At 37.0% G+C, this 15,096-nt stretch overlaps 1 protein-coding gene across 1 annotated transcript in view; it reads left to right on the top strand.

Annotated features, from left to right (window-relative positions):
* The window catches only part of LOC150103964 (transcriptional adapter 1-like), a 109,149-nt gene extending 94,274 nt beyond the window's left edge, over window positions 1–14,875 (top strand). Inside the window, exons 8-9 of the mRNA XM_090397217.1 lie at window positions 43–202; window positions 14,528–14,875. Coding sequence (XP_090253343.1) covers window positions 43–202; window positions 14,528–14,695 — 328 coding nt within the window. The 3' untranslated portion in view covers window positions 14,696–14,875. The remainder of the gene's footprint in view (window positions 1–42; window positions 203–14,527) is intronic.
* Window positions 14,876–15,096: the final 221 nt, after the last annotated feature.

Raw genomic sequence — 15,096 nt, 5'->3', positions numbered from 1 at the left:
TTTATACATTTTGTTTACTTAATCATTTGATTGATTGTTTAGCAATGCAACTGCTGTTTCGACATCTGGGGACCACGTTCCAAGTATTAAGCCTACACTAGATTGGGCAGAAGGCGAAACTGCCTTGCAGTCTTCGTGTGATGTTCCTTTCTTGGAAAGTTTACCACCAGTTTCTGTGTCTGATTTACTCGAAGCCTTACAGGTTGGTTTTTCTTTTGTGTTCTGTTTTTATTTTTTTATTACTTCATTGGTTTATATTATGATTTAATAGAATAAAGATAACACAAAGAATGTATTAAATACAGGTTTAATTATTCATATTGAGCCTCCATAGCTCAATCAGTATAGATGAAACCCTTTGGTTGGAAAGACCTGGGTTTGATTCCCATTCAGTGACATGGAGAACCTTTATCTGGTCTCTTTCGACTAAAGGTGAGTTAGCTGGCCTCGAAACAGACAAACTGGCCTGTAGAACACACACAATTTCAAGACAAGAATACATAGAGGTAACCACCTTATGCTCGTATTACGGCTGGGAAGTCCATGGGGTGCTTAAGTGCCTATTAAAAGCCACTGATGAATGAATGAATGAATTATTCATATTTCTTCCCCTCTCTCATAGAAACTTCACTGGTGATATATATAAGAAATTATAACAATAAACCAAAACACACAAAGAATAAGACCTGAAGTCTTAAGAGGGTTTGTCCTCTATGGAGATGCTGACAGGTGGCTTTGACTGTTCTGTAGGAGGTCTAAGAATTATTGTTTGAATATTCTTGTTAATTTAGTACTGTATATATATGGGTAGCGGGATGGGAAAGAAGCCTGTATATTGTATTCCTTGGGAAATACATCAAGGAGAAGACTATTCCACATCACAGCAGTAGCAGAGATGAAGGAGGAGGAAAAGAAATTTGTTCTGTGAGTTTCATGGTGTACCGTGAAAGGATGTTGGGCAGCAGCTGTACGTGTTCCAGTGGGCTTAGTACAGAGTGGGGAAATCATTGATACTGTTTCAGATGAACATTTTCCATGGAAATATTTATAGAATATACAAATTGCAGAGACTAAACATCTATGTGAAAGTGGGGAAGGGGGGGGGGGGTAGGAGATGGATCATTTATCAGTCTAATTGCTCTCCTCTGTATTGAGTCATGCATTTTGAGGGAGCTTTTAGGAACCCTGCTCCAAATGTGAGAACAGTATTCGATAGCTGGGCGGATTTGTGATTTTTAACAGTTTAAGGTTAACAGCTGTTTGGGGGTGAAGTAATGTCTTGAGCGAAAGAGAAAGCCTAGTTTTTTGGAAACTGAGGATGCAATGTTTGTGATGTGTTTATGCCAGGAGAGGCCTAATGTCAATGTAATTCTGAGAATAGAAATTTCATCTTGTCTGGGAATTTGAGTGTTATCAAAAATAATGTTATTTGTTATCTTTGTTACTGTGAAAAAAAAAAAAACTTTTTACAACTATTTCAGCTGGGGATGCTTAAGGATTAAAGCTGTATAACTGGGAGGAGACCTCCATGTAGCCTTTTAAGGAATGTGGACAAATGACCAGGGCTTCTGACCTAATGTCCAATCCTTACCTTCTCATGGTGAACCATGTTAATTTCTACCCGAATAATGAACAAACAAGGAAGGGCTGGCAATTTGGGATTTAACCAACCAAATTGTATTCTTATTGACTTGAACCACAATGTAAAATGATGGTACAACATGACAAAAATTTCATGCCAGCTGGAGCATCACCTGGTTAAACAAGGTCCCCATTGTTTTCGTCAAAGAACCAGGGCAAACAGTGCAAAGTCAGCTACTAGAACATATCGCAGAACACACTCCCAACTCAACATCAGCAGAGCTCAAGATTGGTACTATCAACATAAGGAGCCTGAATGGTAAAGAAATGGAACTAACATATGAATTGGATAAGTACCAGATCTTTGTACATGATACGGTACAAAGTGCCTTAGACGATAGAAATATAAGATCTGATAATGTTGGAGTCTTGACAAGTAACAGACTGATTTGGAGGAAAATTGTAGATAGGAAGTTAGTAATGATGTAATTTTTTCATGTAGTACTGTCATATCCTGTACACCCCTTGAGGGTACATGGCAGGAATTTGATGATGATGAAGTACCAGATCGACGTAATAGGCGTGACTGACACAAAGAAGATAGAAACATGGGAGGGGTTTCTAAGCTGCAAATACAAAATGTTATATTCAGGCAATAACAATCAGGGAAAAGGAGTAATTGTAGTATTCAACAGTAAATACAATGATGATGATCTTAAATGGCACGCAATATCAAGTAGAGTGATGTGGAGAAATATCAGAATTGGACAATGAGATTTATTTGTGCTTATGGTCTCACAGAATATTCTATCAAGGAAGAAATTGGGAAATTTTTTGAGATATTAAAGAAGGCACCTGGCACAGCAAAAAAGGAAAAGTTGGTCCTTGTTGGAGACTAACAAGGGGAATGAAATTGTAGCTTTGACAGAATTCATTTGTCCCAAAATTGTTGGTATAAGCGTGACATGATTGAATGAGGATGACATTCTGATAGGAATAGAGCTGAAGGGGTATGCAATCTTTTGCAAAGACAGACAAAGCAAAAAGTGAAGATGGATGTTATTGATGATGGCAAAGGAGTTGTGCCCATCTAGGGTGAATGCAAAGAGCAAATACTGACAGTGGTTTTGAAGCAGTATGGTGTGAAGTAGAAGTGGACAGGATGAAATGTTTAGTAGCATGTTGCCATAGACGTGATAATGTGGAAGACAGTGAGAAGGAAATGTTTAGACACATTGGTCTGGCTAATAAGAAAAGTGTGATCATTATGGGCAATTTCAATTATGGCAATATAGACTGGAATGAAGAGATGGCATCAGGAGCCAAAATGAATTTCTTCAGTTTTTAAGGGATAACTGCCTTAAGCAGTATGTAACAGAGTCGACATGTAGAAATAGGTGGTGTTGCACATAGTTTATATTGCTGTTTAGGCCGTGGATGTGGAAATTTTTTTTTTTTTTTATGTTTGGCCCATATACGAGAGGTTGGCTGGTCAACCTATAGTACTTTAGTACCGTGTATGGGCAGTGGGATGGGGAAAAAAAGCTCCTTAACAATGCTTGACTCAATACAGAGGAGAAACTCGTTGACATTCAATTTAAAAGCCCGTATATTGTATTCCTTGGGAAATACATCAGGGGGAAGACTGTTCCGCAGTTCAGCAGTAGCAGAGATGGAGAAGGAAAAGAAACTTGTTCTGTGGGTTTCAAGGTGTACTGTGAAGGGATGTTGGGCGGTGACTATACGTGTTCCAATGGGTTTAGTACAGAGTGGAGGAATTATCGATGCTGTTTCAGATGAGCATTTTCCATGGAAATATTTATAGAATATACAAATTGCAGAAACTAAACATCTATGTGAAAGTGGGAGGAGTGAGTTGGTAAGAGATGGATCATTTATCAGTCTAGTTGCTCTCCTCTGTATTGAGTCAAGCATTGTGAAGGAGCTTTTAGGAGCCCCACTCCAAATGTGAGAACAGTATTTGATAGCTGGGCGGATTTGTATAAGGTTAACAGCTGTTTTGAAGTGAAGTAACGTCTTGAGCGAAAGAGAAAGCCTAGTTTTTTGGAAACTGAGGATGCAATGTTTGTGATGTGTTTATGCCAGGAGAGGCCTGATGTCATGGTAATTCTGAGAAGAGAGATTTCATCTTGTCTGGGAATTTGAGTGTTATCAAAGATAATACTGGGGAAAAAGGGTTCTTTTTTGTGGAAAATAACACAGCACTGGGTTTTACTAGCATTGAAGCTGACAAGGTTATCTGAGCCCCATCAGAGGATGTTTTGGAGGTCCGAATTAAGGGAAGTTGTGGTTGATGTTCTGTGGGTTGAAGTGAGTTGTGTAAGGTAAGGTTTCTCAAATGAAAGGGAGGAGTGCAATGTGCTGCCATCTGTATTGGGTTGGAGGTCATTGATGTACAGAAGGAAGAGGGTTGGTGAGAGAACTGAACCTTGTGGAACCCCAGCATTAGTTATGTGGTGGGAGGATAGGGAGCCATCTACCACACATAGTGTGCATCCAGACAGAAAGCTGGCAATTCATCTGCAGAAGTCCTGAGACAGTCCAAATGATGCCAGTTTGCTTAGTAAGCTTTGTGCCAGATCCGGTCAAAGGCTTTAGAGATATCAAGTGCAACTACTTGGGATTTGCCAAATTTTTCCATGCCATATGTCCAGAGATGGGTGATATATGTGAGCAGGTCACCTGTTGATCGGCATCGATGGAATCCATACTGGTGGTCGCTTAATAGCTGGGTACCTTCAAGGTAGAGTAGGGGTTGAGAATTGATGGTTTTCTCCATCACTTTAGATAGGATTGAGGTGAGTGAGATAGGGTGGTAGTTAGATGGCAGTGACTTGTCACCCTTTTTTGGGAATGGGTTGAATATAGGCCAATTTCCAGGCTTTGGGATATATACCAGTGGAGTAAGAGAGTGTGTACAGATGGCATAGGATAAGAGTCAGTTCTGCTGCATAGACCTTCAGGACTATAGGAGGAATGCCATCAGGACCAGGAGCTTTTTTTTTTGTGTCTAGTTTTGACAACAGGTTTATGATCTCTTTCTGGCAAAAGGATACAGGGGGCATTGTATGTTGGGCAGTTGGAATGACTGTGGGGCATTTGCCATTGTCAGTTATGCATACATTGGAGGCAAATTGTGAACCCAGGAAATTAGCTTTTTCTGTGGGTGATGTTGTAATTGAGCCATCTGGGTATGATAGGGATTGGAGTAGTGTAGGGCAAAAGTTGCAACCAATTGCTTTGGCAAGAGACCAAAAGGCATGGTTGCCGCTAGATAGGCTGCAAGTTTCCTGCATTTTTGCATCTGTTTCAGGCTTCAGTATAGGCACTGAAGGAGGATGGAGTAATTCTTAATTTGAGCCAGTTGTGGTATGCCTGATTTTTCATTTGTACAGCCTTGGCACATCTATTGGAGAACCAGGGTTTGGATAGGGGATGGCAGTTCAGAGAAGTGTGGGGAATATATGTTTTCATGCCAGTGAGGATTACTTTGGTGATATGTTCAGTGCATATGTTTGGATTGGAAGACTGCAAACAATAGTTCAACCATGGGGAATGAAACATTGTACTCTCGGAGACTGTCCCATTTGGCACTGTTATAATGCCAAGCTACTCTTGTGCAGGAGCGACTGTGTAAGCATTGTTGCATGGGGCAGGAGATAAGCACCAAGTTGTGGTCAGAATTACTCAGGGGCTCACTACATTCACTGTATATTTGGAAGGGTCGTTGGTAAGGAAGATATCTAGGGTATTTGGGGACAGATTTGTGTTATCTGGTATTCTGGTCGCCTTGTGAACAATTTGTGTAAGGTCGTTGGTGATGTCAAATATTTCAGCGTCTCTGCCTGCAGGATCTGTACAACTGGAAGAGGAAAGTCAGTTGGTGTTATGGACATTAAAATCACCTAGGAGGATGTTAGGAAAGTGGGACTGGAGAAAATCAACTTTTGAGGAGAGGAAATTAAAGGGCTCGGAGTGGTTGGTGGTATTAGGAGAGTGATAGAGACAGCAGAGGAATTTGACTGAGTGGGGGAGGGATATTTTTAACCAAAGAAGGTCAAAGATGGGCGATTCTAGGTTAGGTGTTCTCTGGCAGGGTATGTCAGAGCGTATATATGTGCACTCACCACCCTTGGGTCAAAAGGAGTTAAATAGTTATAGTTTGGGTAGTTGAGATGGATAGTGCTGGGGGAAGGTGAAATTTGAGTTTCTGTTAAGAAGAGTAGGTGGGGTTTGGTTGACTGCAGATGATAGTGGACACTATTAAGGTTGAAGTCGAGACCACAGATGTTGGTGTAGTGCAGTGTTTCTCGAAGAGTGGTACGCAAAAGGTCTTCAGGGGGTACATGGCAATTTTCGGCTATGCATCATTACCGCATGGAATCATTATATTTCTCAACAAAATAGTGCAGTTAGAGAAAACTGGGATAAAAACAGCACTAACTAATGAATCCCATCTCCCCCTCCAACAGAAATTGCTGTGTAGACTCGAGCAAAACCATATGTTGCCACTGAAACATATGGTTTTGCTTGACACCACCCTGTCATTAACGTGTTAAAACTAACAAATATATAGTGAATGTGTTTCAGATATTATGGAATTCGGTTGAAGAGAATTACCATTTCAACTCAACTGTTGAAATGCGAATTTGTCTTTGGTTCGTGCGATCTTTTGTTAATACCGCACCAATTATATGCACTTTTTCATAGCTTCCCTGCGTTTCTCAAGTCTTGTAAATTTCTGGTAATTTTTGTTTGAAATAATGGAAACAAAGAGAAGCTATTTGGGTAGATGACTTTGACAATGCACACAAGGAAACTATTCTCGATAGCGAGTAGGAGCTTCTTGGTAAGTCACACCATTGCAGTTTTTTTTCTGAAAACTTTAGATTCCAAAAATCCCTGCATATAACTCGCACGCAAGATATATTTTAGGTTTAATTTTGGTAAAAGAGTGCGAGTTATATTGTAGTAAATATGGTAATTTTTTTAGCTTTCAAATTCTTAAGTATGGATTATTGGTTCAAGATTGGATTTATAAAACCCACAAAAGGGAGCAATATAGCAAATACAAGGCTGTAAGCAACAAGGAAATGTTGATATTGCATCTGGATCAAATGAAATTGATAAGGGTGTGTCGTCTGACATCTCTAGAGAACCAACTAGGAAGAAGATGAAAAATCTTCGTAAGTATGATATGGATTACTTGAAATGTGGATTTTCATGGACGGGAAATGAAGAGGAACCTATTCCAAATTTTGCTCTATTAAAAATTAATCATATTTTTTGTTTATATGAACATATAAAGGTTGCCCCTTTTGACAAGTAAAAGGTACAAGTGCTGCCACTAGTTTCTTCTATTTTTGAAAAGTTCGGTTTCTTTTTGGACAGAGGGTATAGTGTTGGTGGGTTATTTGGTTGGATTTTTTATGATTTTTTTTTAACTATTTGGTGTGAGAAAATTTTTGAGATCTGCAGTAGAAATGATTTCTTTTGGTTTTGGTTCATTGTGTTTGGTGAGGAAGAGATAAAGGAAGTGGAACATGCAGTGAGAGGTGACAAACTGGCAAACATACCGCCCACACAGAGGAGAGTCTGTCTCCTGTCCTTGCGTGGCCTCAGCAGTTCCCCCTGCAGCCACAGTATTTGGTCTCCCTCCAGTCACGAATTGGCAAAATACCTGATCGTAGGATTTGTCACTAGCTAATCGGGAAGCCTCCAGGTTCGTTATTACTCGGTACTAAATCCCATGTACTAAATAGTCTTTTGCCTGTGGAACCATTTTACCGCTATACCATCAAATAGGGAGAGCCCAGTACAAGTCTGCAAGATTCCCTGTCTAAATTGAATAACTATGGTAATAAATTTGGTATGAAAATCAGAAATAAAAAGACAATGACAATGAAAATAGGCAGAAACATTGAAAACCTCAACTGTATCATGAATGGTGAACCTATAGAACAAGTAAAACATTTCAGCTATTTAAACAGACTTTTTAGTGGAGACAGCAAATTAAATATGAATTAGTAAAATTGCTATGGTAGGAAGTCAGCTGAATAAGTCTATATGGAATAAGAAAGAAATTAGTAAAAACACTAAATTAGCTGTATACAAGATGGTGTTCAAACCAATTTTAACTTATGGATCTGACAGCTGAGTTAGACATAAAACTCTTGATCAAAGACTGGAAATCACAGATATTAGAGTCCTGAGAAAGATTAGTGGAGTGAACAGATGACATATGTGGCAGTGTCATATTAAAAATGATGATTAGTAAAGAACTTGACATTGTTACCATCCACGAAAATGTGAGCGCTAATCTCAGGTTTTATGGTCACTTAAACCAAATGAGAGAGGAAAGATTAGCAAAACAAGGGTTCTTTGCCATTTTGGTAAAGAAAGACCAAAAATATTATGGAATACTGACACAATCGATGTTGAGTCAACAATCTCTATATATGAATAGTGTTGTCATGGAGATGCTTCATAAGCAAACTTTGTATGCTTATCCTGGATAAAGGATTATCGAAGTTTTTTTTGTTGTTTTTAGATTGCTGCTGCTTCCACAAAAAAAAGAAAAAAAGTATTTTGTGTTTGTATTTACTGTGGTGAAGTATAGTACTCTGTTTCATTTAATTCTGTGCAGGATGTCCAGAACATAGCCTCCTAGACCTGACTGACCATAGCATAGTTATGTTGGCAACAGACATATATCTTATATTCTTTAAGATGGATATTGTCCAATTTGTCCATTATAATAATATGGCAAATTGCAGCAGCAAGAAACCTTATATATTCCTGGAACTGAGCAAGGAAGGCATTAGGAGAACAGATTAAGGCAACTAGTTTCATGTGAGGTTTGAAAGCAGTGTATAGATTTAATTTCTTTAAACTAGTTATTTTTTCTGGGGTGCTTCAGATTTAGAGAATATTATCAGAATTGCTATGATCTGTATATTGAGAGGGTTGTGGGAAGTAGTAAGATAAGATGTGATAATGATGATGATAAACAAAGGCAAGTTCATCTGTGAAGGAAGCCTAGTTGGAACATTGGTTGATGAATCTGTTAGTATACCATATTGGATGTGCAATTTTATTAAACAAGCGATTCTCGAGAAAAATATAATGTGGAAGGAATAATGTATGCATAAGAATGATGTCAGTTATGAAAATTATAAGGCTCAGGCCAAAAGAATTAAACTATTGTACAGAAAGCCAAGTGTGAGTACATAAAGAAACTGACTCTGCAAGCTAAAGAAAACCCAAAAGAATTCTGTTATGTTGCAAGTAAAAGAAATAATGAATGTGAAAGAATAATTCTCATCAGTGCAGATGGTATGTGGGTGACAGATGCAGAGTAGATTGCTCAGCTAATGAGTGCCTGTTAAAAGCTATCGACATTGTCCTCAAACTACCTCTAAAGTGGAAGGAGAAACTAAAGGCAGTTTATATGTTGAAATATTTGAAGTTCTTTCACAAGCCACTTAAAAACCACATGTGGTGGCAATACACAGATGATATTTTTATTGTTTGGAAGCATACTCTAAAAGTTATATAAATCAGGTGGATATTAGATCCAGCATTATTTCAAAGCTGAATATAGAAACTATGAAAGTTTAATAAGGTAAGTTGACCAGAGAGCTTATGGGAATAATTCTCTGGCATTCACGAGTTGCCTTAGTATGGACCACACAGAAGACATAAGCGCCGCCCAAGTGTCTATATATTCGCCTTTTATTAGACCATTTTGATAAGGTCTCACACAGCTGTTTTGAATTCTCCTCAGAGATCAGGTAGAAACCTTACGAGAGCAAAAACTCTTGTTCAGTACTAAGGAACATGAAATGTCAGAGAAATGTATTTTTCATAAGTGAACTCTTGGTCGGTAAAAGTAATTACTAAAATAAAGAGCCAAAAGGTTTCAGTTCGAGATCACCGAACTGAAGCCTTTTGGCTCTTTATTTTAGTAAATGCTCTTAAAGACCTACAGGATTTTGTTAATTTCCTTAACAACTGTTACCCTCAAACTAAGTTTTACTCTGGAAATTGAAAAGGATGACAAAATTCTGTTTTTAGACATTCCAGTTGAGAGATACAAAAAAAAGAAAAGGTGGGGGAATGTCATTAGAAGTCTATTGTCACTACTCTGATCCCCTCCTCCGAATGCTTGTCAAGAAGCTTTCCTGTTAATTAGTGCAAATTCCACTGGTGTGTGTGTGTGTGTGTGTGTGTGTGTGTGTGTGTGTGTGTGTGTGTGTGTGTGTGTGTTTAATTATTCTAACCAACAATGCACTTTTTCAATTTTGTAAATATATTTAATCCAGTTATGTGTTGAGTGAATCACCCCCTCCAGGCACAACCTGGAGGGTAGTGGCATGTGAAACAAAAGTTTCACAAACAGTAGATTCCCTTGCTACATACAGTCAAGTAAGTAAAAATAAAAAGGTAGCAAAGTTAATATCAAATATGATTTTATCAACTTTTAAATACAACATAGGACAAAAAAAAAAACAGCTCAAAATAAACAATACAAGAACAGAAATTAGGAAATACTGTATTTAATGTGATGGTTTGCTTGTTGTTTATAAGTTATTTTCAATCTGGAACATGTGAGAACAATGTTATGTGCATATCTGGTGCACTGTTCAGCATGTTTCTTTCTTTTCTTTTCAGTTGGTTCAAGGTTTAAAATCCTGGTTCACACATATAGGTTGTTGTAAATGGCAATGATATCAATACATTCTTTCTACTAAGCAGTGGAAATGCTTCTTTAATCTTAATCCAAAATGTTGATAAATGTAATGTCTTGTAATCATTCTTCAGAGTAAATGAAACTTAGCTGTAATAGTTCATTCTCTTATTCAGGTATCAAGTTTCGTTCAGTTATTGTTCAGGATTTTGAACAACAAATGAATATGAAGTTTTTTCTTTAATGTTTCAAATTGTTGTTCTGGAAAGTAGCAATTATAAGTTTGAGACAGAGAAGTGAGATATAACAGTATCTCCAGTTTTATTTCATTCATGCTGTCTTCATTAATAATGTTCTCTTTCAGTATGTTGCAACAATGTTTGAGCATATAGTAGCTAGGACAGTTACTTTTAAGACTTGCTTGTCATAACAATAACACCACTTTGGAACCCTTGAATATGTTTGATATGTTGAAATATATCCTGGTTTTTCCACTTTAGCTTCAAATTTAGTTAAGTGTGCTAAAAATATCTGTTAAGTATGTCAATTTGTTATCCAAGTATAATCTTCAAAAATATTAGCCTTAAGGGGGATTTCTTTTCAACTAAAAATTGTAAATCTCATTCCTGAATTCATACATCCTGCTTTAGTACTTTCTCCTGAAACAACCAATGAACTTCATTGTGATAAGTGGATAGGATAGCACCAATCTACGATCAAAATGTTTTAAAAAAGTAGACTATTCTGTGAGCTTCCTTTTAATAAAAGTGACAAATTTTCACTGTGTTTTTCAATGCATTTATGAGATTTGGCAGAATTACTTTGTATGCCAAAGCTTCACAACATATAAAATAGTAATTTCAAACAACATTGTTATTAGTAGCTTCTAATAATTTTTAATAACTCCACTGTGTTTACAGGTCATATTTGCTTCTGTATCTGGTAATTTCTTTACAATTTTCTAGTAATTTAATTTATGCTAACCAACAATGCACTTTTCCAATTTTGTAAATATATTTAATCCAGTTATGTGTTGAGGGTAAATTTAAACAACACAAATTCTCCACAAAATATCTTCCCACATATATCTAACATAAACTAAAAGTGCTTGCAACTTGCTGTATCAAAGGTTTCATCAAGTTGGATCACAATATCTATACCATACTGTAACTGCTTAATAAGTATTGCTTCTAAATTTTTGCAATATTACAGATTCAATGAGATATTATTTTATCACTACTAGGTGTCATTTTTAATTTATTAGTTAATTTATCGTCAAACACCACACACACCACATCCATACATGTTAGAAGAATAATTTTTTTTTTTCAGGAGCTGTGTGAGCTATTTTCTGTTTTGCCATGCAGTATGCAACTAAATATGATAAGACTCTTCCATTAACAATCATAGAACAACTAAGAAATTTCAACAATAACTTTACATCTTTTTTCTTTCTTTCAAAATATTCAAGGGACATATAAGCAAGTTTAGTATGGTGTTTCCAAGTGTATCTTTAATTTAATGTTTTAAGCTTTCATTAGGCCTTTGAAGCCTAATGAAAGCTTAAAACTGGTTGAAGAAAGGCTTTTTTCAAGCCTTTCTTCAACCAGTTCCTAGGTCAATTGATTTCTGGCATGTGTTCCCCTCCTGGAAACTCAAATTTTCATTCATGCAACCCAGGAATATTCACCATAGAACTTGCAGTATTTCAGAAAATGACATATTACATTAGGGTTAGGGACCAGTTGTCTGCTATACTCTATCACTCACTCACACACACAACACCATGGTCTTGAGCCTGATTGGCCTCAAAAAGTTAGATAGGGCTTAAACAGCTTTGCATACTACTCATTTGGGAAATAAAAAAACATTAGCAGATTTATTTATTTACTTTATTTTTGATTTGCAAGAATCATTGCAAATAATACTTTGGGGTCTGTCGTTTTCTTTGGGTTTTTCACATAAGTTTGTTGATTAACATCCATTTTTCTCAATATGTTCACTATTTATATTTCCATATCCAGCAATTGAACTTGAACATACTTTTGTATTATTCACTTCTTTATTCCTTTTGATTCTAATGATTCATTTTGATATTCGACAATTGTTGCAAACGTGAAAAATGTTGTACTCAATGACATCTTTTTGAAAAATGCAATAATTTATAACTAACATTGGTCTGACAACTTTTTTGTAATTTTTGTTGAAATATTTATCAAGATAGATGCAATACTCTAGTGATAGCAAACAGCACAAACTTCCCTCGCTTATTTTGGGGCATTAGCGAGTGTAAACAAAATTTTCTTAAATACAGTGTCCATTAGTGTTTTATACACACTCTGTCCAAAAAGAAACCGAACTTTTCGAAAATAGAAGAAACTAGTGGTGCCACCTGTTGTATCTTTTTGTTGTTGAAAGCGGCAACCTTCATTGGTGTTGTCAACTGTTTATGATTTGTTTCATTAGAAGCAGAGTTATAGTGCCAAGAGTGACAGTGTGTTTGGTGAACGGTCAGAAAATGAGTTTCAAACAGAGAGCTGCAATTGACTTTTGTGTTAAACTTGGGAAAGTTTTACCAAAATGCATCAAATGCTTCAAAAAGCGTACGGTGATGAATGCTTATCCCGTACTCAAGTTTTTGAGTACGGGATAAGCATTTAAGCAATTTCAAAGTGGTCCTGAGATGCTTGAGGATGACAAAAAGCTGGGCCGTTCAAACACTGGACTGAGCGAAGTTAACATCCAAAAAGTCAAGTCAACTTCATCAAAGAAAACCCGAAATCGTCCGTGAGATTGATTGAAGATGAATTGGGGATTCCAAAATCAACTGTGTACAATATTTTGACCGAGAGCTTGGGCCTTCGTAAATTGAATTTGCGATTTGTTCCCCACAAGTTTACTAACAACCAAAACATGCATCAAATTGAACACTGCAAGGACCTCATTAAAAACTCTCATAAGGACTCAAACTTCCTTGAAATGATCGTTACTGGTGACGAAATGTGAAACAAAGCACCAGAGCACTGAGTGGGGACCATCAGAAGAGGGGGACATCCAAAAAAAAGTTGCTTGGAGAAGTCAAAAGTAAAGACAATGTTGATTTGTTTCTACCATTCCAAGGGCATTATCCACAAAGAATTCGTTCTGCCTGTCCAAATGGTCAATGGTGAGTTTTATCTCCAAGTTTTGAAGTGATTGATAGCGAGAATTCATTGTGTACAGCATGAATATCATGATGCAGGCAGCTGGTCACTTTTGCACAGTAATGCACGATCTCATCGTTCGAACATTGTGAGACAGTTTTTGAGTAAAAACCAAGTTTGTGTGTTGGATCACTCGCCATATTCACCTGATTTAGCACCCTGTGACTTCTTTCTCTTCCCCCCGACTTCATTTGCCGATGAAAGGAAAGCAATACGACACCGTTGAAAACATTCAAGCAGCAGTAACCATGGCCTTCAACAGTATCCCCCGATATAAAAAAACTCATTTAACAAATTAATTGACTGTGCCAAACGCTGTATTGAAGCAGAGGGAGAGTATATTGATTGAAATAAATGATTTGAATAATTATAATTGGTCTGTGTTTTATTTTGTATCAAAAGTTCGGTTTCTTTTTGGACAGAGGGTGTAGTTAGATTTGAACACTTGTACAAAATGAAATCAAAATGCTTTAAAGCTATGAAATCTGTGAAATCCAATCTTAATATTTTCTGTTCTATTTCATCAAAAAAAAAAAAAAAAATGCTAGTGTATACTATCTGGCAGCTAGCCTACAGAACCAATATTTTTACTGCTGCACCCTTGCAATGGAAGGGGGATTTTGGGTCTCTATTTGGCATGTCATCAAAGGGTATTGATCAAACTGCACTTTGAGGGGTGGGGAGGAGAAACTGAAATAGCTGGTCTGGTAATCAAACATGGCATTTACACATCAGGTCTGCAGTAAGTAGGGTGGTGGTATTTTGCCAAGCAACGATCACCTACCACTTACTGGATCTAGTAGTAACTCCCTCGAACTGCAAAGATATTTCTGTTGCAGCAGAATTCTCACTGTGTGTATATTAGTAGCTCAGAACTTGCTAGAATTTCTGGACCATTAGCATCTCATGCTAGAATTAGCATAAGACAACTATGAAGTGTATATCTTGATTTCATAAGTTATTATCAGTGAATGTTGTTGAAAAATCAGAAATTTTCAGTAGTTATACTAATTAAATGTTCTTATTTTTTCAGGTTCATCGTAGCTCTATAGCATCACACACTGTTTATGCCATCAATCTAGAAAGAACCATTACAAAACTTTGGCATCCAAGTCATGAAGAACTGGAACAAGAAGATATACATTTTCAAGAAGAAAGACTGAAGAAACAGATACTGGCAGAACAGATGGTTTTGGGATGATGATGTTATCTTAACATAGAATGAAAAGCAAAGTCAAAAACTTAAAGAAGTGCTATGTAATTAATAAATTATTATGCATTGTGACTTGTACATGGTAGTTAAATGTGTCAAAAATCAACTATAGGATAATTGTATATTTATGTACAAAAGTCATTATATATTAAAGGGCATTCTTCATGAGTCCACTCATACTTTGAATACATACATCTTCATGATCCACCTTTCTTAATTGGGTTGTGGGGGTAGCAGCTGCAAGAGGAACTTCCAATGGTCATGATCCTCCTCCTCCACCAAGCTTAGGTGTTCTTGTGGGACTCCCAAACGTGTCCACCCAAGGTTTTGGATATAATCTATGCAGCGAGTCCTTGGCCTCCCACCCTCTGGTTTGACAAAGAAGGCCT

This window comes from Typopeltis vanoorti, chromosome 8, assembly GCF_054136105.1.
Source record: "Typopeltis vanoorti isolate ZY-2024b chromosome 8, IOZ_Tvanoo_1.0, whole genome shotgun sequence".
NCBI classification, from domain to species: domain Eukaryota; kingdom Metazoa; phylum Arthropoda; class Arachnida; order Uropygi; family Thelyphonidae; genus Typopeltis; species Typopeltis vanoorti.
Note: the sequence above shows the minus strand (reverse complement) of the source record. Positions and strands in the feature narration are given on the sequence as shown.